Consider the following 23861-nt stretch of genomic DNA (forward strand, 5'->3'; position numbering starts at 1 on the left):
AAAATCCCAGAAAGTACCATTGCTTCTACAGCATCATACTGAATGACATTTGCAGGCGGAATTACATTTAAACATGTTCCAGTTATACTTCCAAGGTGTCTGCTGTCTATTTTTATAATATTCCTAGAAGGGATTCCATACAAACCCCAAGTCTGACGTCTCGCTTGGAAAATAGCACAAAGCCTTTTCTGGAGGTCCAGTAATCTATTCATGCCAGAAAGGGGTCATTTTCATTTCCCACATCTAAGTACTGCAGCAAACCACGTGTGTGCATCGTGTTACAGGAGAATGAACGTTATTCCAAACTCATCAGCTTCCAAATGTTTCTTTATTGTTTTCACAATTCAAAAAAGGATAACTCATAGAGCCCTTGTCTTTGTGTCTGCCTTCAGCTCCCCTTCCAAAGTACGAGAAACGAAACATCTTCCCGAACAAGTGCTCAGCCAGCTTTCCCCTCTCTAGCTGCTGCTTGTTTTTCCTGCAGTTCTTCTTCTTTCTTCTTGTGAAGCTTTAGAAGATACTCATCAGGCTCAATTCCCGCCTCCCTTAACTCTGACATGGCTTTCTCCAACCGGTGCAATGTACGGGCACTCTGCACTTTTCGAGCAGTGATGTACAACGTAAATTCCTTGAAGCCCATCAGTTTACAGGTATCCACCTCACAGATATTTTTAACATCTTTGGTTTTGTCCACCTGGGGGAAGAAAACTAAACCTGACATTTTTTCCAGATCTTCAATATTTACTTGGAACTCGGTCAGCTGGTGACTGAAGCCTATGGGATCATTTGGCACGACAAAAGCCCCCAATACCAAGGGCTCTGTAGATGTTCTGCTCCGTCTGGCAAGGATCACCTTGTATAGGTGGGATGGCACAGCTACATCATCTTTTCCGATTACCTGTCAAAAGGAAAGGTATGTTACGGATACAGAACTCATCAGTTGAAGGGGGGGATAAAAAAAGATGGGAGACTAATCCTACGACCTCTAAAAAGGAGTCACAGCACGTTACTACACATCAAAATCATGTGCAAGGTTATCAGGCTAGAAGCTGAGGTGGAAAGCACCATTTCACTGCAGCTCCTTATACAGCTGGTCAGGAATGAGCTAGTTATTCGATGCCTGGATCTCTCTCTCAAACAGGAGAAGCAGGGCAAAAAACACTTCACTGCAGGGTTGTTTGGCCACTGTTGGTAGGAGACTTTCCCAGGAGGTTCTCTGCCTTTCTCCTGTAACAGTATAATTTTATATTATACTGTTAAGAACAATGATGCAGACAGAAGGTCAAAAGATTAGTCAGTAATTGCCTAAATATTTGTAAAGGTCTGCAACAAGGAGCTCTGGTAGAAGAAAAAACTCAAATCTCCCAAGCAGACGTAACTTCAGTTATGGCTGAAACTGAACTGGAACCAAATCTGAAAAACACGTTTGGAAACAGGGAGTCAGCCAAGACCTGGTGCAGATCTGTAAGTGTAGCTGACTTGAAGGGATGGTAGAGCTCCTTCCTCATTCCGCATCACTTTGTTAATGCTTGGAAAGCTCTTTTCAGCAACAGTGGCTCTATACTAAGTTCCTGACCTGACAGTTCCAAATCATGTGGTTTTTAATATGCATTTCACATCAATTCTAACTTACCTTCTGTCCATTAGTCTTTGTATCTCTATTACCCATACACAAGCTGTATTTAAAAGCTACATTACCTAAGTACGTGTTTTTTTGAGGGGATCTGGATATAAATAAGTACATTCAGTGACTCAGTATCTTGGAAGAGAAGTCTATCCAAAGAAAATGCACCTATTTCTTCCATAAATTCACTATGATTCAACTTAAGAGCCTGTACATGTTGGATTTCCTGCTGGGTCACTCAGACCAGGATCCAGGAATTTAGCTGAAGCACCAGGAGGGGAGGATCAGGACTCTGAATTCACATGAAATCTGTTAAAAGCTCACACACATATGTATACAGTAGACACCCCACCCTGTGTCAGGAATAAGTCCAAGGGAATATACCTATTGATGATAAATGTAATCTCTCCCGTATGCAAAAAGTGATGCTCATGCATGCACTGTATTAGGTTTTTTTTTCTTCAATATTGCTGAACTGAACCTGCCATGCCAACAAAGCATAACAGGCTCACACATGGAAAATCTGAGTTTTGCATAACCCTTCAATATAACTACCCTTCCAAAATTTGTACAGAAGAAAAAGATGCAGGTGCCCTACAAAAACTACAAAGGCATCTTGTTTTACACATAAAATCCAGTAATTTGGTACTATTTCCAGTATTTGCAATACCTGCAAAAGCAAAGACTGCTTGTTTTGATTTTTTGACAGCTTTTGTTAGATGTAGTTAAAATACAATTTCAGAGAAAGCAGGTATTTATTTCACTGCCACAACCAATCACATTAATTGAAAGTATTTTACAAACTAATCCAATATATCAGTTCAGACATGCTTTGTCCATTCATGTATTCAGCATAACTCAATCACAAAAGAAACACTTCCTATGTAAGCTTTATTCTGAGAGTATTCAGAACTTCTGCAAAAGAAAATACGTTTTATAAAACCAAACTTTGCCTGTGGCTACTGAACCAAGGTTCACGCCTGTCCATTCCAATAATTAACTAATTTCAGTTATGAATTCTTTCAGTGCTTGAAGTGTGTTTTCTGCCTCTGTTGCCAGTTTTTTAAGTGACAAGTCTTTAAGTCCTACGTTAGACCAAAACCAGAGAAAGTACCTTCAGGAGAAAGGGAAACCTCTGATAAAAAGTTTTTTCATGTTTTGTACAACAGCTTAGTAGTAACATTACTATTGTCTCTGGCAAATATGTGCTCTTATATTTCTTTACTCTGTTACAGAATATTTTCCTCCCTTTCCCTAAACTAGGCTATTTAATGGCTTTGCTGTAGTTTAAACTTTTTTTGTTGTGTTTTGTTGGGTTTTTTTTTTTACAGAAATGATCTTGCTTATGCCACCAACCTTCTCCTAAATAAAGCTCTGCCTAGACGTCTAACAGTCATTGAAACTGATAAGCAATAAATAAATGCCTTATGCCAAATCTGCTTTCCCTTTCAACGACGACAGATGTCTTGATAGGGAAATTAGAGCTCCTGAGTGTCAAAGCACTTTGCATTTAGCATTCAGTGTGGGTGAAACCAGAGTTACAGCTCCTCAGGATCAACTGCATAAATAATCAAAACTGACTGATGCACAGGCAATTTTAAAATATACTAAAAACTACGCATCAACACGCTGTTCTACCTGGTTGGTTAAAACTGAATTACAAAATGAATGGTGTTAGGAGTTTAACCTACTTGAGATAGGTGGCACCCAAATTGTGGAGTACATGCAACATACTGGGGGTGAGAGGGAGGGAGCCAAGACGCATGAAAAGCCCTGAGGGGGAGAGGAGGGGTTTCACATTTCCATATTCACCCAAGTGCAGGCAGGGACTGACACTGTTGAAGGCAGAAGGCTGGAGTTCCTTCTCCCCCCTGGAGCAGGGAGCTTGCAGAGCCTGCATTGCAATCCCAGCTCCTGCATGCTCCTAGGGCAGGGCAGAAGAGAAGGAAGAGGCTGTGCACAGCTGCACTGCACCCTGAAGCGGCTGTAACCTCCTGAAAGAAGGCAGTAGTGAGACTAAACCCTGTTCCCCAGACTCTCCGTGGGCCAACCATCTCCTGACCTGCAGCACTCCTGTGCAGTATGGCCTGCACTGCCTTTTACAGGCCTCTCCGCATACTTCTTTCCACATGTATACGTACCAGGTCCTCTTTAGCGCCGCTCCCTCCCTTTCGCAACACCTCCCACACACATACACATACCAGCATCTTCTGTCTGTTGTATAAAAGACTAGAGGAAGGGTGAACACGCAGATGGAGCTGCTACAAGTATCTCCAATTAGGGGGTATATGGCATATGTAAAACAAACAGGTGAATGTGTGTTGAGTGAGCTAGCAGAGCGAACAGGGGATTGAGTCTAAGGACTGAGTGGGTGGATAGAAAGGCTGGGGAATGAATAGAGCTGCATGTAGAATAGTTAGGTATGAAATGGAAATGCTGAATGCCTGAGGTGGGTGTTAAGAAAAACAGACACTGTGCTTATGTAACATTACGCAAATATATATATTCTATGCAAAATAATGCACATTTATGCATAATACATGCCCCTATGAAGGAGGCTAGGAAAGAAGGAAAAAGAGGACTAGTTCAAAATTAAGGAAGGGTTGGCCTTTTGAGAAATGTAGTTCTAAATGCAACTCAACTCTATACGGCTAATGGCCATACATGTAATTTATGTACCACTTCAGTTCCACGTAAGCTCTCTTTTGAGGGTTTAAATAAAATTCAAGTAGTGGTCAGGCTTTATACTAGTCCTCTGAATAGCAGTAAACTAATTCTGTAATTACTTCACTGAGTTCTAATATTGTTAAAGTGATTAAAACAAACTTCAGCCTGCCAAATGGCTAGAGTCCACAAGTGTCCTTTCCTTACACAAAACGTGGCATAAAAATTCTATCCCCGGCTCATTCTGCTGGAGAATACCATCAAAGGAGGGTGCCTGATTTCTCTGATAGAGTAAATATGCATGACAAAGAACAGACATGTTTTTTTCTGCAGTTTAATGCTTACGTGAACCATGCACAGGATGCATCACCAATAATTTATGCAGCCAGTGTGACCCAATGATTTCTGTTAAAAAAGGAAATGCAGTTCTGGAGCGCCATAATATTTCCATCATTATGCTCTGTAGTATACCACAATTTTTATGGGAGTAGATGCAGAAGCTGCAGATGAATGTTTCCGCAGAGTTCCCCACTCCCTGCCCAACTCAACAGCCAGGGAAAGAAGTAAAGCATGATTCTGCAAAAGTGAAGTTTGCAACAGAAGCAATAGGTAGGAAAAACAAACTCAACAATTCATTTCCTATTGCCACCTAGAGGATTTTCCTACCTAACTACAGCAGTCTGAATCACTGCTCTGATCTGCACCATCCCATTTATCTCAATGCATGCCTAACAGAGGCAGATAGCATATGCTCCTGTTGTAACGGAACAGAAAATGGGTTAAGATTATCCACACACAGATGTTGACTTTGATTTGTGCTAGTCTACCCACAGGCAGCAGATGATCTTTCAGCAATCAATGCCTGAAACAGCTATCTGCCCCAGCTGGAAAAGAGCAACAGTTTTTAATAGTATCTATGATTCAAATAGAATCGCATATGCTAATACAAGCAAGAAAATACAGCAATGGCCTGTTGAAAATCACTGCTGTCCCACATGCTTTCACACCATGTTGGTAACAGTCCACAAGGTAAGTTTCTGTGTCATCCTTTAAAAATTTCCATTTTGCTATTCCTATAAAATTTTGCTTAATCTTTCAAATTTTCAACAGCCTCTCAACAGAAAAAAAAAAAAGCATTCAAGCTAAAAGCCTTCTTTTTATAGCATTAAAAATACTCCTTTCCCATCATCATTTGGGAAACCAATGTGAAATTTCAGATACTATTTCTCTTTGCTGTCTGTATCAGTTCAACATAAAAATGTTCATTGCCCCAACTTTTTGCAGCTGCTTATTCCTTTCACTTTTGCTTTGCTCTTGTTTTCTTTGGTGATCTGGTGCTGGCTGAAGCCCTACGACTGAACTGGTGTCATCTAATAACGCAACATTATGATAATGTCATTTTCAGCATAGTGTTTATTGGTTTTGATTATTATTGACATTGTTATTGACATTCCACAAGTGTGTATAAATTTGTTATACTCCTCAATGCCCAATTAAATGTGGGCATCTGTCATGAGGAAGGACCACTAAAATGTGTGCAATACCTGAATTTAGAGATGTTTACGTATTGCTAAAACAACAAAGGTGTTGGTAACCAGTTACACAAACTTAAAGAGCTCACAGGGAGAGATAAAGATAAGGGCAGAAGCAATACAGTTTCTTAAAACAGAAACAACCCAGTAAGCTTTGATAAATTCGGTCTCATAGCTAAGTTACTGCATGGGGATTCGTCTTAAGCTTGGCTTTCCTCACAATTTAGGCCAAATCATTAAATTGTTCTTGGTCGTAGTTTTTAAAATTGGAGGAAGGACAAATTTGGTAATATTTGTGGAGTGCTTAAGTATCACAATAAATAATGAAGCCATTTGCTAATGCTAATAGCCATTATGGCTAATGCCATAAAGCATATGGCATTAACTAACGGTACCTTCACGGTGGTAGTCAGATAAATAGGAGGAAAGCTGTCCCTAAAAATGACAGTTTGGTGTTCATGAGAAAAAGAGAACTCCATTCTTACATAAACAGGAGAAAAGGAATACATAAGGTGTAATTGCAGAACACTTGAGATTGTATTAGAAGAAAACAGAATTGTTACTCTTACTAGAAATTTTTAAAACATACACAAATGTTACCGTATTTTCATTTTATACTGGACTTCTTACAGCTTCCCAGAGTGGTAAGAAAATTATCTTCTTCTGAAAGGGTAGGAATAATTTTTAAAAGACAGGACTCATGAATCTAAAAGTAGTATTTTGCCACCTAGTGACTAGAAGATGAAAATCAACCGTGAAGAGAATTAGCAGAAGGGACCAGCCTTTCCTCAGCGAGAGCCAGCTCTGGATTGGCAATTATCTGAGATTCTCTTAAAACCTGATAAACAGAAATCACATTCAATCATGACTTAACTGGCAGCACTGAAGAGTACTTGCATCAGAGGGTACCATCATCAAATACATTAAAATGAAAGCTCCAGAAATTCCCTCTACACTCCAGTAACCATTTCTTGCCTGTCCATCTTTGTATAATAAGCAGAGTTTAGAACAAAGCCATGCTGCAAACCAGAAATGACTGAAAACAAGCATACACACAATTCTCTATGTAACAATACTTCCATCTATGTCTGGCAATAACAAAATTAAGACTTCTGTCACGTTTCTTGATGGACAGAGTTCAAGGACATCATTCCTGTCACCCAAAACAAGACTGTAGCTTTCTCTGTTTTGTTTTAGCTGTAACTTGAGGCATGATACTGACCGGGCCCATCAGATGTTTTACTGTAGATAATATCATTCCTGCTGATATGACCCCAGGTTTGACAATCCAGAGCTTTATTATAATTTGATACTAAATTCTGTACAGAAACAGACTTTCTGGCAGTATAAAAAACTCCCTTTGCTATCTATATAATTTATTTACTTGATCATTGTGACAGCATTAACTGCTTTCACTCCAGTTCGTTCTGGATTTGTATTAGGCAGCACTGATTCTGTCAAAAGTGTTTTTTCCTCAATAGCTGAGAGGACTCTGTCAGATGGCATTCAGAGGAACTGAGGGGTGTGAAGGCAGAGCTAGCAATACAGAAAATAGAAAATACTACAGATAAAAATCATAGTAACAATCTGCAACAACACTGCACAGCCAAGCACTCCAAAATGCAAATGTATGTACTTCAGGAAAATGTAGTTTGTTATGGCTGGTCTGACTGCTACTGCCAAATCATTTGGCAGTCCTAAAAAAGAAAGTAAAAAAAAAAAAAAAAGAAGAGATGGTACAAAAAAAAGCTGTGCCTAAATACATAGTTATGGCATTAAAAGACAGACAACCCAACACTTTTTTTTTTTTTTAATAAAGAGGGTGTGTATACACATTATGATACTGTATTTACATGATGACAGATGACTACTTCCACAGAATCTATTCAGGTTACTTAACACTGAATCCACTACAGTCCCCATCACTCTTCCTATAATAAAAGAACCTTTGGGAAGGGTACAGTGCTAAATAAAAGCAACCTCATAAATCTATCCTGCACCTTTGGTGTCTCGCCTCCAACCTTAAACCAGTGCCTATTATTTTCATTTGTACATCATGTCTAAATTTAGGGCTGACAGAGCTCTAGTCGTTCACATCAGCTGATCTAAGATCTAGCCCTTTGCACATTAAGTTTTATGGGTCTTGTATAAGGATCTAGATCCATTAGTTGCCTGTGTAGTCTTGAAACTATTTGGAGCATCCAACAAACAGTAACAGTCCCCAGGTTTATCTCCTCCTTTAATAAGGATTCCTTCTCCCATAGTATCTTGGCTAGGAGAAAACTTCTACTACTTCTGAAAGTTGACTGGGGAAAACCGTAAAGCACCATCTTATATCTGAGAGGTGCAATTTTTCTCCCAGGGACTTACTTGCCACAGAACTAGATGACAACTAAGTGGACCTTCTGGTACAGTTACTGTGCACGTCTGGCACAGCCCAGTCATTCAGTTCTGAAAATTAAACAGCAGACATGATTCCAGGATGAACTCAGTTTATCACTAAAGAATACAGGAAAATGTCTTCTTCCAAACAACAAACAAAATGTTATCTAAACTGTACTTTCATTCGCCAACCATAGCCAATTCTTCTTAAATTAGTATTTACTATGATGACATTGGAATAAGAAGGGTGGAGCATTGAGCATGACACAGTAGAATTATTGCAAAATTTGTATTTCAAACTCCAAATCTGCTGACAGAGGGAAGTCACAGGAAAAACACTAAAGTGACAGTCACTGGAGAACAGTACTGTATAAAACAAGACAATGTCATTTTGATTTGATCTGGACAAAGATGGAAAACCCGCATCTGCCTCTCCAATGACACAGAACAGATTCTTCTTGTTGGCATTCTATTTTACATATATTCTCAAAATATGTTTTTCAGATACCAAGCACAGTCATCAATCCACTCTTTGCAATAAAAGCCTCTGCTGGAGACAGATGAAATGACAGAACATATCTGAGGATACAACAAGTTCAGCCAACAGATGGAACAATGCTGGCATCTAAGGAGTTCAAGGTTAATTCCCTTTCTGGAATTAAACAGCAAATGGTACCAGAGTCCAAGCAGGAACTGGGAACAATGCCACGACTGATGCTCTGTTTTTCCTCTATAGTGATCTAAAAATAACCTTTTTGGATGTCTGATAAGAAAAACACCAGCCTGTAAAGCCATGGATACCATATTTCACCACTCCTTTAGCCAAAACTAAGGAAACCAAGATTGAAGAGAGGATCTGAAACAAATCAATGCAGACACATTCACTGTAGTACTTCTGTGTTTTCTTTTTTCCACAGTTCTAGTTTCAGAGAAGAAAAACATTAGAAAGGAGCTCAGCCTTAACAGTCACAGTGCCAGATTACAGGTTGTGAGTTTCAGCACTATTGAGTATACTACAGCACTTCTCCTAAACAGCACACACAAAGAAAAAGGACACCTTCTCACATCAGCTTCGTAAGCCCAAACAATGAGGACTAAAAGCCTTTCATTTCTAAGTCACTTGTTTGAACCTAGCAGAGTTCATTCTGAAAGACAGCTAAGAGGTACCTTCCCTTCTCGTTCAGCTGCCTACTCTTAGTGTTCTTGGTTTAGGGGCAGAAGCCCAGACTGCCAAAATCAATGGCAATGACTGCAATTATATCCAAGATATCAGCTGGAAAAGAACTTCTCTCCAGTGCTTTGACAGGTTGTGTTCCCTCTTTTAAGTGTATGTGTTGACGTAAGAAGGAAAAAAAAAAAAACCACCCAACATAACACTCCACTCTGAAGTGTCTCTCCCCAAAGGACAACTTCAATGGCAACCACAAGAACTTATGCCATAAAAAGATTTCAAAATAACAAAACAATTATCAGCCTGTATTTATTTACACTTCGGAGTGTACCCAAAGAGGAGCCAAATCAAATAATTAAATATTTAAAACAAAACAAAAACCCCAAAATCAACATTTTACTTTTCCTACCTGTAGACAGCATTATCTGTACTTAAATACAGCTTAAATACAAATTAGTTTACATAATGAATCTCACCCTAGGAAGCTAAGTAAAGGATTTATGAATGTGGCCAAATGGTGAAATGAAAACATGAATACCGTCATTCCACTGTTCAATTTCACACTGAACTTCGCTTCATAGTTTATATTAAGACCAGAGTTGTCATGAAACCCAAAGATGATGAAGACATCTTTGCAACAGACAAGAACAGAACAGTATGATAATTGAAGCAGCATGGACATTTTGTGCCACTATTATTCCATCACTGTATCCTGGTATCAAGTTACTTTGAATAAAAGCAGTAAGATGCAGTGCCTGCTCCTATATTTTACCTGTGCGAGACTAAAATTTACATTTCAAAACCAAAATGGAGAGCCAAAATCATTTTTCAGAAAATGGAATCCTTCTCTTCTAAGTAAACAATTTCTCTAGAGAAAAACTAGAAAAACACGACCAAGATTAAAGTGAAGCAGTTGATAGACGCAGTTGATAGATGATTCAGCTGCTTCCTGGAAAATAATTTTCAGTTATAAAATGTTCAAGTCAGCTCAAGATTTTTAATTCTTTGCAATGTAAGATGAATATATATTTTTAGGGATAAAAAATAAAACACAATATCCTGACAGCTACAAGAAGGCAAATTCCAGCAAGCTATGTGCAAGCCTGGAGAACTCTTATGGTACCATTCTGCATGACAGTAAGCCAAATGCTCAGCTCAACACTGTTGAAAGGGAACATTTCCCTCCTGCTCCCAGCTATGTGCTTTTGGACATAACTCATGCTGTCACCAGTATGCACTGGACTCCTCTGTGTGCTGCTCTATCTTTCTATGGCAGTAGAAAACAAGCCCAGTAAGCAAATACAGAGTCCAGTTTTCTATTGCATTGGGTAATTAAGCATCTTGTGGAAGGATCTGACAGTCATCAGTGCTGGCAGACAAGGGAAAGGACTGGAAAGCATCATGGGCAATAGCAAAGTCAGCACTCTCCCTTTGGGTGGCAAGAACCACTGCCAGTCTAAAGCTGGCTTTGCCACTAGCTTATCATGTGGCATTGGTCATATCCCTTAACCACAGCTTATTTATCCACTTGAAAATGAGCCAAACCAACAAACCCAAAACCAAAGCTGTGATTTTGTCACAGTCAAGGTTATAGACATGTGCGGGTGGGGACACAAGAAGCAGTTTTTGAAGAAGTAAAAAGGTAAAAGCGAACAGGAAAAATTACATTCTGTCATGACTGAGTTCCTAGTTCAATCAAATGGAAATCAGCTGTGTATTTATAATGGAGAAATAGTGCCTAAATCTTACCACTAAACAAGCCAGTGTTGAAAGCTGAACATCTCTCTCTTTTGTGTCGCCCATATCCCTCTGAAACAGGGGCTTGTTTATAGCAAGCTCATTCATTGCTCCTCAGAGAACTAGCTGGACAGCTGAATCACTCAGGAGCTGAAGCTGCAGTTGATACCAAGTACTTATTTTCAAGGAAAAGTGTTTTTTCAAGAGGTGCAAAATGCAGCATTTATTATTTGCATTATGCTAGCTTTCATCTAGCAACTGAAAACAGCAATAATATCTCATTACAGTGAAGGCAGAAGGTAATACTCCCTCCCTTGAATACCTTACTACGTTCAGATCCTACAGATGTCTAAACATATGCTTACAAAGAGTAAGTCAGGATAAGCAATAATAAATTCACCTCTCAACTTGGTAGGCTTTCCTATTTGTCTATCAGTGACAGTTTCTAGGGACTGTGCATGATCAATCCTAAATCTTCAGAGTATTTTAAGCAGGTAATAACAACGGAGGACCAAAAGAAGAAGGGGGGGGCACCAGTACCATGGACCAGTGATTACATTGCATTCACCTAAAACCTACTGAACTTGAACGAAGTCTGTCAACTGACTTTGGCATACTCAGAATCTCAGTTGCAAGGCCTCATCTAAGTGATGCATATGACATTATCAGCAAACAACTGCTTTTGAAATTAATGGAGCACAGGCATTCCAACACCCTATATAGTTTTGAGAAACCCACAATACCTTTGTATTGCACTGTTTCTAAAATATATCAACAAATGATTGAATAGATGCCTACACATCAGCAAAACCCACTAACTCTCTGCTTAGATACTGTCAAGTTTTATAGAAGTCAAAAAACAGTTTTACTGCAGACTGTGAACAGACATTTAATAGAACTCTCTCTGTAAATAAATTATTTTAAAATTATACTTTTTTCATGTGTAGGCAAAATATAACATCTCTACTGAACTTGTCCCAACTAGTATTGTACATTTCGTACATTTAGCATGTATTAGGATATTTAACTTTGCTTTATCAAGCTACAGTATCAATTTTAAATAAATAAATACAGTATTACCACTGCACTGTTAACCCAGCAACATATATACATACCTGATAAGTAACACTCTTCTTTCCATCATCATTTGTTTGAGGCAAGGTCAGAGGTCCAGAAACTACCCAAACATCCTCAAATCTCTCGGTCAATTCCCGACAATACATTTCCATTCTAGAACACATTTGTCAGATACGGTAAAGTCAGCTGGGAAAACTTAACATAATCATCTTTGAAAATACTGTGAAGGGCAAGATGAACTACTGAAATTTTGGAAGCATTTTTCCAAACTCATGTGACTGACTCGCAAGCCAAAGTAGGTAAAATGCAGGCCCAGCTCATACTTCCCACTTGCCCCAGGTTCACTTATTTACAGATAGGCACGTGTTATCGCACACATTTGAAAATGGTTTCCGTAGCCTTACCACCTGTCCTGAAAATCTGAATTCTCTACTTACTCCCACACTTGACACTAGAAAGATACTGTTGATGGTCACTTGGGATTAGTAAAATACTTGTTTTAAACAGCAGGTTGTGGCGTTCTTACTTTGGAAGGTTTTACCACGTTACTGGATTTGTATGTTCCTCCCCAAGGAATCAATGTCCTGCAACAGACAGCTCTTTCCATAGCTCAAAGTACTTAGGAAAATTTCTAGGTGCCATTCCCACTAAGTCTATTTTTAAACAGTTTTATACAAAAAACAATAAGTAGTAACTCCAGAAATACTAACATTATTTTTGCTTTTTAAACTAATCGATTCAGTTTACAGCATAAAATATTTCTCCAAATAAGAAGGTTTCTGGATCGTGCCTATTTTACATAAAACAAAATATTATAGCCCCTCGTTGTTCTAACACCCCAACTGTTATAGAAATCACATACCATAAGCACCCGTTGGTCCTTTACTAAAGACAGAGTTGCACTTCACTCAAATGGACAAACAGACCAGAACACAAGACAGATGAGCCCAGCTAATCTGGCTGCCTCTGAAAGGGGGAGGTCTCACCCCCTTCTCTGTCTCATCCCTGTTCCTCATACCTCTCCCTTGGGCTACCTTTAGCACTCTTCATCTGTCAATAACCCTGAACAAATCCACAAATTTTTTTGTGCTGGGTTAGCAAGTTAAATCAGCTCACACAAATCAGAATTAGCAGGAATGAGCCCCACGAATCAGAATTAGCAGGAATGAGCCCTTTCTTAATTGGTTATAGTGAGTTGCCATGTGATATGCCAAAGCATTGACCACAAGCTAATTTTTTTTCCTGCTGTCGTCAGCTTTGCTTCTAAGCAGCTCAGCTCCTCAGGCTGTCTCACGGCATGGCAATACAAACACCACGTGGCACAAGGAAAGAATGGCAATGAATGCAGCTAAGGAGCAAACTGCTTTTGGTGGCAGCAGGGACAGAGATCAGATTGCAGTGACCATGAAATCGCACTCAAAACAAGACAGAAAACAACAGTTAAACATCAGCAAAGAAAGAAGCGTGCATGTTGGTGGGAAGAGAATGAGGAAGAAATACTAAGGTGCAGTTAAGACCACACCACTGCACCAATCTAATAGCTTACTATCTAATAGCTTGCTGAAAGATGCAGTCCTGCTCTCCCCTTTCCTACTGCTCCCCTCGTCTGCCCCAGCTGAACAGTCCTACTCCATCTTCCATGTTGGCTCTGGCACTCATCTCACCAGTTGATGCAATTTTCTAATCTGGCAGAAACATAACCAAGCAAAACAAAACACAAATCAGTTTAACTGGGTTAGCAAATGGAATTGACTCGCTGCAGTCAGGCTAGTACCAGAGCTGGAACTGGGAATGCAGCAAAAACACATGGCTGGAGGGCAAACACCACTTTAAAAACCAACAGATTGTTAAACTGACTAAGCTGTATTGTCTACCTGCACCTCAGAAAACAATTCAAGAAGCAAGCAATTAAAAAAAGAGAAAGGAAGAGAGTACTGAAGCCAGGAAAGAATACAACACACGTGAAACACTGTATCCTTAAAACTATTTATCATTAAACAAGTGACTGAGAAAACAAGTGGCACAAATACCTTGTTCGTGTATTTAAACTGTGGGGATAGGGTGCTGGGGTTGGGAGAAAGTGATAATAGTTGTTTAAATTGCAGGGCTGATAGTGCCAGGGGAAATTTTCAAACATTCCCCATGACTTCCTGATGAGGTGATGAGGCAGAGATCCTGCTCAAGGGAAATAAGGAAGGTTCCCAACCTTGAATTGGTACAAATACCTAGCTTTGGTATAAGGAAATTTTATGCTCAAATACTTGAGGTATTAAAACAATAAAAAAAAAAATCTCTTAAAAACATTATATAATTTTATTTGTCTATAAAACAGTATAACCTTACTGAATGCCTCATATGATTTTATATGCATTCTTGTAAAACAGGAAAGCAGTGTGTAGTTGAATGATGATGCACTTTTGATAGACTTTTAGTACAATACTGTACATAATTTTGCTAACCTTCCCTTGAGCAAACCTTGTGAAATTCATCATTTTCCCCTCCTGTTTCTGAGTCTTAACATTCTGTAAGTCCTATGCTAGAAGCACTGGATGAATGCTATTTTTATTCATGTTTTTCTCTGCTCAAAGGAAGGAAAGAGCAAAAACCCTACGTGAAAAAAGTTTAAATTTATCAACCTCTCACTTCACCTCAAAGCCGATCCAGCCAGCGTTCACAAGTGACAGAGAACCTGCCTGACTGCTGCTGGGAAGCCAGCACTCCAAGAAGCACCGAAGACCTGAAGTAGTCACGACTCAGCAGGGAGCACTCAATTCTCCAATTCAAAGAGAACCAATGTCCACATAGAGAGATGTGAATACTCTCACATGGGAAGCGCGTCTTTGAGGAAGAGATGTTAAAGCAAGATCTAAACCCTTTCCTTGCTTCTACTGAATTTTCCTTAAGGACAGAGATGTTAAGCCTAGTACCTTTAGCCACATCAGCCAGAAGAAGTAATTTTATCTATTCTAATTAAATGTCCTCTATAGTTTGATTGAATAAAGAACTAAAGTAGTCGTTACACTGTTCTTGAACTGTGAGGACTGAGGTGCTTTTCATCTCAGTGAAAGTTGCTATGATCTCTACAGATAGCCTATAAACTAGAATACTTTGATGTCAAGAAGTTTTATAAATACAGCATTTTGATTTCTGCCACTGCTTGATATTTTTCACTTAGTTTACTTACAAGTAGTTTCTCACCTGTTCCAAAATCCAGCATTATTTTCATAATTCTGAGGCACGATGTTAGACAGATAAAATGTTTCAGACATAGCTCTCTGCATAGAGAAAGAAAACAATACAATTTCACTGAAACATTTTAGAAGTTTTTGGATCAGAATCCATTTCTAGTTTAGTCTTAACATTATCAACATAAAAGGTTAGGCAAAACCTAAGTCAGAACATCTACAAAATTATTTTGGATTTAGAGTTGCATAACTGGGGTGCAAACCTTGCAAAATGTATGCTCTTTTTTTTTTTTTTATTTGACAGAAACGTGGCACAAGAATGTCCAGTTCTACAGGCACAGGAATTACTATGTTATCCAGTGTCAGTTTTGTAATGTCTTTGGAAGCAACTAGCTACTCTTCTTTTTGAATGGGAAGGATACTTTCACCCATGCTTTTCATTTGTTTGACTGCCTAACGGCTAACTTTTTCTTTCCCTTACGAGAAAAGGTTAATTAAAAATATTCATCAATACTTTACAAATACATAACATGCAGACTATGAAATGATTTATGAGACCATAATGGTCAAACATCTACATATCTGCTTGATTTTATCTTTAAAAAGTGTCATAAACCTCTCCGAACTTAAGCTGACATATGTCCAGATGCAAAGGAGCTGGCACTAAAAAAACTATGCATATGCAGGGAAATGCAGGAGAAAAAATTTCCAAGATCTTAACCCAGAATCTTCATAGGTCCTGTACTTGTCAATATTTTTCACATGCTACTTCTTCAAAGTGAAGGGCCTGACAGAACTCCTTAGGATAATGAGCAAACACTACATGCACTGATTAAACCGTGAAATTACATTTTTATAATCCTGTATTTGAAAGATTGTATCATCTCAGTGCATTTCAAGCAAGGTCCAGGATCTCTCTGCACTGGTAGCTCACCAGCAAAAAATCTCCAGATATCACAAATAAATAACCACAAAGACACTTCCAGTAGAAATAAAACAACTGGTTCTTCCATCTACCACGTGCTACTACTGCACTGTCACTCTGCCCCACTGCATACTATTCTGCCTGGCAGAAATACAAATTCAAACTGCTTCTTAATTGACAAATTGCTGCATTAGGCACATTTCACAAGAGGATCCAATAAATCCAAGGCTGCTTTGTTAGTCAGCCAAGGCATTAGGGCATGCTTTTCTTACAGCTCAAATAAACGGCAGGTGAAGACATTTTATAGACTGAAAGAACTATGGCAAAAGAAGGTTCTAATTTACTTCATACACATTGCCAGAAAGGAAAAAGCCTTTTAAATCATCCAGGCAATCCCCTTGCCAATACAGAACAGTATTTAACAGCATCTTTGCTTTGCCCAATCTAGCCTTAAACATCTCAGCACCTGTTGGCCAGAATGAAGTCATTGTTCCCTGTCTCCATTTAACAGAGCTTCAGAAGACACTCTGGAGGTTTGTTTGGTGAAGGTTATCATCTTCATTTTACAGGAAGACAATGTGACATATAAGAGGTTGAGACTACTTGCTTAACACTATACTGTACAAGATATAGTCACATCATCTCTGCCAAACAAGCTAATCCAGGTGTGATTTAATGAAGAGAGGTATGTCACCTCATTTAGATGCCTGAAGCAGACTGTGAGAGCATCCTACAGTGCTCAGTCAGGAACAGACCTTGTAACTCCAAGTCCAAGTCTGTGCATCAATAATGAGATCATGTTCCATCTCAAAACAAACTGAAAAAGAAACATTGCACATTACTTTTAAGGGTCTTTTGACCCTTTCTGACTGATAAAAACAAATTAAAAAGAAAGAAAAAAAAATCCTACTGTTGAAAATTTGTTGTCTCCTGCTGGTGCCATGTGTCCTCGTGACCATCCGCTCCCAAGGTAGTCTTCGTTGACAGCACTAAACATTAGAGGGATGTTAGGATCTGGTCTGAATTTACAGTGCCTTCGGTCTGCATTGCCTGAGGAATAACACACTAAATTGTTAGGCTATCATTAAACCATCATAACAATAAGACAAAAAGAACTGGTCTGTCATATCTTGCCAGACGACCCGTGCTTAATGATTCAACACATTAATCTAAATTGGGTACTTTTCTCCTCAACCATAAAAAAGAATAATTCTGCTTAAATATCTGTGCTCCAGTTCTAAGTTCTTCCCCACTATATGCTAGAATTTCTAACATGCTTACTGTTTTATAGAGACAAAACAAAACCAAAATACTTTTGCCTTATCATAAATGCAGATTAACATTAAAGGCAAGATTACTGAAGATATAAACCAGTATAGATTCACTTTTTAGGACAATGAAGATATACAGATCCTCACCAGCTGCAATTCCATTTCTATGTTTGGGCCACTACAAGTATTTCTTCTTTCTCCAAGTCTAGCCTGGAAGTAGAATGGGTATATCTTGACAAAATTACACTTGCTACAACAATAAACCCATTCAAGAGAAACTCTTAAGTCATCTGTTCTTCATGGGCACAGAAATAAGTGTAGAGCTTTCCTGTCCCTTTCCAAGATTTCCCTTCTGCCTTTCCAGACATTTGGGAATTGTGCACAAAAGTGACTAGGCCTAAAGTCTTCTGGAACACAAAAACATTTTGGGGGGAGTGTTGTGAGGGGACCTAATTTAACTGTTGCAGAGATGGCAGCCCATTCTAAGCTGCTGTCTTTGCTGGGGAGCCTGTGCCTTCTTCCTAGGTTTACTGGCCACACACCTGTATTTTTGTACTTGCACCGGGTAGAGTCACAGTCAACTCCTCAGAAAAGAAATTACTCTGAGTGGGCTGCAACTTTGAGACCACTTCATCCCAAACACAGACCACTTCCTTGGAAAAGCGATGGCCAGAAGAGACTTGCATGAATTATCCTGGCACTGACAACCTCCAGTAAGTCACCATCTTTCTTAGGGAATGGCCTGGGACCCAAGAACATCCATAGTTATAGAAGGTGCTCCAGAGAAGCAGCGGAGGCACGCGCAAGGGCTCACTCAGCTGTGCCTGTGCAGTGACTCCACACAGGCAGCAGCACAGTGTGCAGCTGGAAAATAACTGGCTTAGAGCACCATCGCTGTGGTCCACAATTTTTATTCCCAAATGACAATATAATTCAAAGTATCTAGAACATACTGAATTTTCTTTATAAAATTCAGGCTGTCATCGCAGGCGTAATTTCACAGACGCAATATACAGGACCATTATATAGTCTCTTTTCATTTAAGCATGAATCAGGCCCTGTACACACCAGAGAGAATTTTCCTCAAACTTGGCACTTTTTATAAAGCACTTCCTGTTGCAATACAAGATGAGGGGCAATTTTCAATAGTGATCACTGCTAGCTGTTAAAATTATTCTTTCTTCTATAGCTGCCTGTGCATACACACACAAACTGCACGCACTCTGGCTTTTTTCTCATGTTAATATTACTACTGAGCGCATATGCACCCTATGCTTCCTTGTGCTCCGTACTGAGAACAAAGTGTGTACACGCTCTCCACTCGGCAGCTCTGTGAAGAGCCCAAGAATACACAGGGACCACAAGGAAGAAGGGAAGGGATGGAAAATGAGCATGCATATAGATAATGCATCTCATGAAAACAAGTGCCTGTAAGCAATTTCCTCTTCTTTGCTGACTATCTGTGCAGAGGTCCATGGAGATGATGTCAAAACAGAGAGGTGGTCAGAGCATCTTTATGCAGTGCAGGTAGAAGGAAGGAGCTTTACGTTTCTTTTCTTTTTTGGTAAAGCACGTGACATGATACTTTAACACAGGATTGATGCTTAGGAAGCAACACTGACAAGTTTATCAGCATACAGAGCGACAGAATTCTTATTTTTAAAAAAATCGTATTTAATCTCAGAATTTAAGACAAAGTGTGATTTATCAATTAAACCTGAAAAATGGAGAATATATTCTCATTTATTCTCTGTTCACTGCTTTGATAAAAAAGGATAATTTCTTCTGTAATCAGATTTGTACATCTCATTTACATGTAAAGCTAATTTCTTTCTACCACGTTTTTTAAATATTTAAGTTCTTACTTATCAATAATTTTTTTTACAGCACATGGTTTCAGAACTCCAGTACACGAAAGGTTTTTGTGACCTTCACTGAACAACACAATTCCGCCTCAAATTTCAACAAGAGTAGCTATCAGACATAAATCAGAGCTGAATGCCTACAGATGCTTAATTTCAACTTGCAGGTTAGGTGTATCTGATCATTTGGAAAACATTTTAACAATTCGGCTGTTAAGGCCCACTTGAAAGTAAGCCTGGAATTACTGCCTTCTTCTCAGAAAGAAGTGGAATCAATGATGCTACTTAGGGGTTGGTTATAAATATTTTCAGGATCACGCTTTTAATTTTGAAAGGTAATTTGAAGACAGTGATTAAGATATATTTAGAGGGCTACTGCATTCATAAAACACTTTACAATTATAGAGTTACCTCCATTACTAATAATTTGCTTTATAAAAACCGAACTAATGCTATAAACTTAATTTACAATGACGGTGTACCACTTATATTTCATTCACCACTGACAGCAAAAAATCACTGAGCCTCTGTCTTGCATAAAGAACAGGGGAGAGAGTATTAGATAATGCACATCAGAAAATACAACAGAACTGCATCAAAGTAAATCATGGCCGCAGTGAGTAGGTATGCCCTATCTAGCTTTGAACAATTACAACTGTTGATGCCCTTTGCTCCATTTTTATCTTAGAAATGGACATTCATCTTTTCTCCCCATTCTGAGCAAATCTCTCTAAGATTTGTAGACGAAACAGTCTGGCCACTACAGGCGCTGACTCCACAAGCATTCACACATACTGGGCAGTACCTAAACTGACATAAATTGGCCCACAGAAATGACTACGCAAGCTAAGAAAGCAAGAGCAATTTTTATGCGCTTGAGCAGTAACACTGAACTTTACAGGTCTGAATCAGGTTAAGAAAAGTTTATTTTTCAGTGTTTCATCTTCTCTCCGTTCATGTTTAAAAGAAGTAAGTTAAGCTTCCCTCCTGCAACATGACTTAGAGTGTTTACAGTGACACAGCTATATTGATCTGCTGCTTACAGACTGTTCCATAAATTCCTAACAGAAATTTCTCACAGAAGGTAGCTCTAGTTGTTCTTCATTCCTCCCTTTCATACTCAGCCCTTGGGCCAAGTGTGTCTTGCAGGCCTCAGGATGTTGTACATTCAATACCAGACTAGTCCCAACAAGAGAAAATATACTGAAGAGGTCTGCCAACCTGCAGTGACAGATCTCTTTTAAATCACTGGCAACATCAGCTTTAATACTGTCATGAAGCTGACATCTACCCAGAGGCCTGCTGCCTCCAGTGGGACTGTGAATTGGTGGAAAAATCCATACCTAGAGATCACTATAGGATTTTTCTCCCTGCCTGCTCCTGGGTCCACATTCTGTGAACTGCAAAGCCTATTCTGGGTGCCATAAATGTAAGAAAATAAATACCTACATACCCAGTGTCTTCTGTTTTGAAATATGTTCAATCACCCATCTAGGCACCCGTTTTGCCTGGTCATAAGACAGTGCATGATTCGTGTAACATCTGGTCTCTGTTCCAGCTTCAGGGAATCCATATTTTTCCAGCAGAGACTCTTCTACTGGTTCTAAGGAGAAAAATAAACAGAAAGCCATCCAAAGACGAAATATGATCAGAATCAAGACAGTAAGAAAAGCATCTCAGTGGATGTAAACACATTGTATAGGAAACTACTTGAGGTTACTGCCACAATTAAGACCTAAAAAAATATTAAGAGCTATCCAGTGAAACTCCCTTCTACCAAAAAAGCTGTGCTTTTCATCATGTCCTCACATGATCTCAGCTCTAGCACTAACTCACCCATTCTAATGCCTACACACATCTACCTAGCAATCGCTCTGGGCTGGGCTTCAGAAGAAAAGCTATCAGATATTTAGGGACAAATCAGGCAACAAGGAGTTACGGACACAGGAGATCAACACACACATTTCACCCTTCAGAGCTGGAAATTGCGCTCCTCCTCACAAACTGAGACGTACGAGCTGAGCACAAGTGCGAGTCCTGCCCTCACTGGGAACACTTACACTCTGCTGAATGAATGAAAGCTTCACTTTGAGATTATTTTTTTTGCAAGTAACGTTTTTCTTTCATGTAGGAATATTTACATCCGTCTTACTGACTTCCTCATCCTCCAGCCCTCTGTTCGATAGCAACTCACATTTTTAGAGCCCCTCTTCCTGTCCTTTCCAATGGTCAGATACTTTTAAAGCCTTCAGGTTGCAGAGAAAGTCATTAATTCCCACCAGGCCCTGGTGCCCCCCAACAGCCCCCTCCCCACACCTTGCACCCCCCCACGGCGAGCGGGCCGGGGCCTTCCCAAGTGAAGAGCCACCACCCGTGCTGGCCTCGTCTCCCTGGGGAAGCGCAGGGGAAGCAAGAGCTGAAATTTAGTTACGGCCTGACCTGAACTGTGTGTTTAGAAGTAAACATATATATCTCTCTATATATGTATGCGTGTATATATTATACAGACCTTACCAGATCACACAGGGCAACTGCTCTCCGCTCCCCACTGTGACACGGGACATTTGCAGCCATCGTGGCAGCCGCACGAAACCACGTTCCTCGTGTCTCACCAACATTTCGGTGTGAGCAGGTGCAGCAAGGGGAAGCTGCGTTTTTAATGCAAGTTACAACCCAGCGTCCCCGAATACCCTCCTCCCCCCTCAGCCCGGCGCAGGTACTCGGGCAACTCCCCGCCCTCTCGGCCTTTTTGGGCACCCCAGTATGGAGGCAGGGGGGAGAAGGCTGCTCTGAAGGGAGGGAGAGGGTTTAGGGGCTGGGGGGGCAGTCTGGGGGGATCGGGGTCGCGCTGAGGCGTCCCCGTTCCCGCCTCGCTGAGGCGCCGCCGCTCCCGCCTTGCGGAGCCACGGGACCGCCGCGCCCGGCCTCCCCTCTGCCCGCGGCTCTTACCCTCCGGCAGGGCTCGCCCAGGCACCAACTCCGGCTGGCTCTGGCTGCGGAGGAGCCGCCACGCAGCCCAGCACGACGCGGCGGCACCCGCCGCGGCCCCGCAGACGAAGCCGCCCAGAAAGCGGCGGTGGCGCGGGAAGGCCGCCATGGCGGCGGGCGGGCGGGAGGAAGGGAGCCGCCGTGCTGCGCTGCGCCGCAGCGCCCCCTGCCGGCCCGCCCGTGGCGGCGCGGGCGCCTGGCTACCATGGCGCCATCGCCTCAGCGCAGCGGCGGCGCCGCGGGGAAAGGATCCCGCGGGGAAACGACCCGCGGGGAACGGGCGAAGCGGGATTTGCCCGGGCGCTGTGACAAAGGGAGAGCTCAGGCGTGGGGCTCGGCCTAATGAGGACTACGGGGCCCGCCCGGAGAGGGGTGGCTAAACTAGTCCCCAGCCAGTGAGGCTGGGGGCCGTTGCCCTGGGCCCCAGCCCCGGCGGAAGGTGGGGGGTTGGGTTTAGTCACATTTGTTGGTTTGACATCAGGCTTTTCGTCAGGAAAACCACCAGCCCGATTATTACTATTTTTCTCTCACAGATGCCTGTTAAAGTTCATATTGGCCTCAGGTGTGTTCACTGTAGACATTTCCAGCCCAGCACCAAGCGAGAGGCGTTTTTCCTGAAAAAAAGCACCAGTTTAGCGATGGAATACACCAAAACACGAAGGCTGCGTTGCCATGCCATCACTTCACTGCAGGCAGCTTTCCCGGAGAGGTCCGGCCATGCTTCAGTTTGTGGTTGAGGGCATCTTCTTGCCTCATGCTGTGGGGATTACAGAGCTCACCGTGTTGCTACGAGTACAGGGAGCTCAAGCGTTTTATTTTTTTTAATCTCTTTCCAGGTCCAGTCCCCCTGCCTCACTGAATCTTGTTTGGTGCTCAGCTGAAGCTAAGGATGGGAAAAAGAACCCCAAACCCCATGGTGAATGGAAGCTGCATCTCCGCCCCCAGCCCAATGCTCGTCCCGATGGCAGGTATCTCACGCCAAAGCTATTTCCCTAACTGGGAACAGACCCCACGGCACTTGTGCATGCTGTGTGTTTGCTAACAGTCTCCCGCACCAGAGGAAATACCCAGCCGTCCTCGCCAAGGACCTGGCTGTGCAGTTGCAGTGGGCGCATCGTGAACAGGGCGTGCTGCTTCGTACTGTTCATGGCTCTAATAGCAGCCCTACATTCAGTGTAACTTTGCCTTCCTGCAACTGCTAAGGTATTAGCAGGCAAGTTTTAGTAAATCAGGTTGGAACCATTTAGGCAGTCACTGTCCCTTGCTGTCTGCTCTGCTCCTCTGCTAGAACTGGTGGAAGGGCAGATGCTTCACTGCAAGGTCCTGGGATTTACCTTAAACCCCCCCATCGCTGGCAGTTGCAGCTACCTTGCTGGACTTGGTATTGATACAGCTTAACACGCACGTAAAGTTCTCTGAGAACAGCTCCTCGGGAATGATAAG

At 41.1% G+C, this 23861-nt stretch overlaps 1 protein-coding gene across 1 annotated transcript; it reads right to left on the reverse strand.

Moving 5' to 3' along the window:
* Positions 1-309: 309 nt before the first annotated feature.
* On the reverse strand, positions 310-22542 carry EXOG (exo/endonuclease G). The gene is made up of 6 exons (XM_059818950.1): positions 22380-22542; positions 20884-21033; positions 17208-17347; positions 15386-15462; positions 12226-12340; positions 310-898 (listed from the first exon to the last, which is right to left on the reverse strand). Exons 1-6 carry the CDS (start codon positions 22525-22527, stop codon positions 440-442), a joined length of 1089 nt encoding a protein of 362 aa, XP_059674933.1. The 5' UTR covers positions 22528-22542; the 3' UTR covers positions 310-439.
* Positions 22543-23861: the final 1319 nt, after the last annotated feature.

This window comes from Gavia stellata, chromosome 6 (assembly GCF_030936135.1).
Source record: "Gavia stellata isolate bGavSte3 chromosome 6, bGavSte3.hap2, whole genome shotgun sequence".
In the NCBI taxonomy this organism is placed as follows: domain Eukaryota; kingdom Metazoa; phylum Chordata; class Aves; order Gaviiformes; family Gaviidae; genus Gavia; species Gavia stellata.

Coding starts and splice junctions, on each gene's coding strand:
- EXOG (XM_059818950.1), bottom strand. CDS start 22,527: ATGGCGGCCTTCCCGCGCCACCGCCGCTTTCTGGGCGGCTTCGTCTGC. Junction 15,463..17,207: donor GAGACAACAAATTTTCAACA/GTAGGATTTTTT, acceptor TTCTCTATGCAG/AGAGCTATGTCTGAAACATT. Junction 12,341..15,385: donor AATGCTGGATTTTGGAACAG/GTGAGAAACTAC, acceptor AATGTGTTCTAG/AATGGAAATGTATTGTCGGG.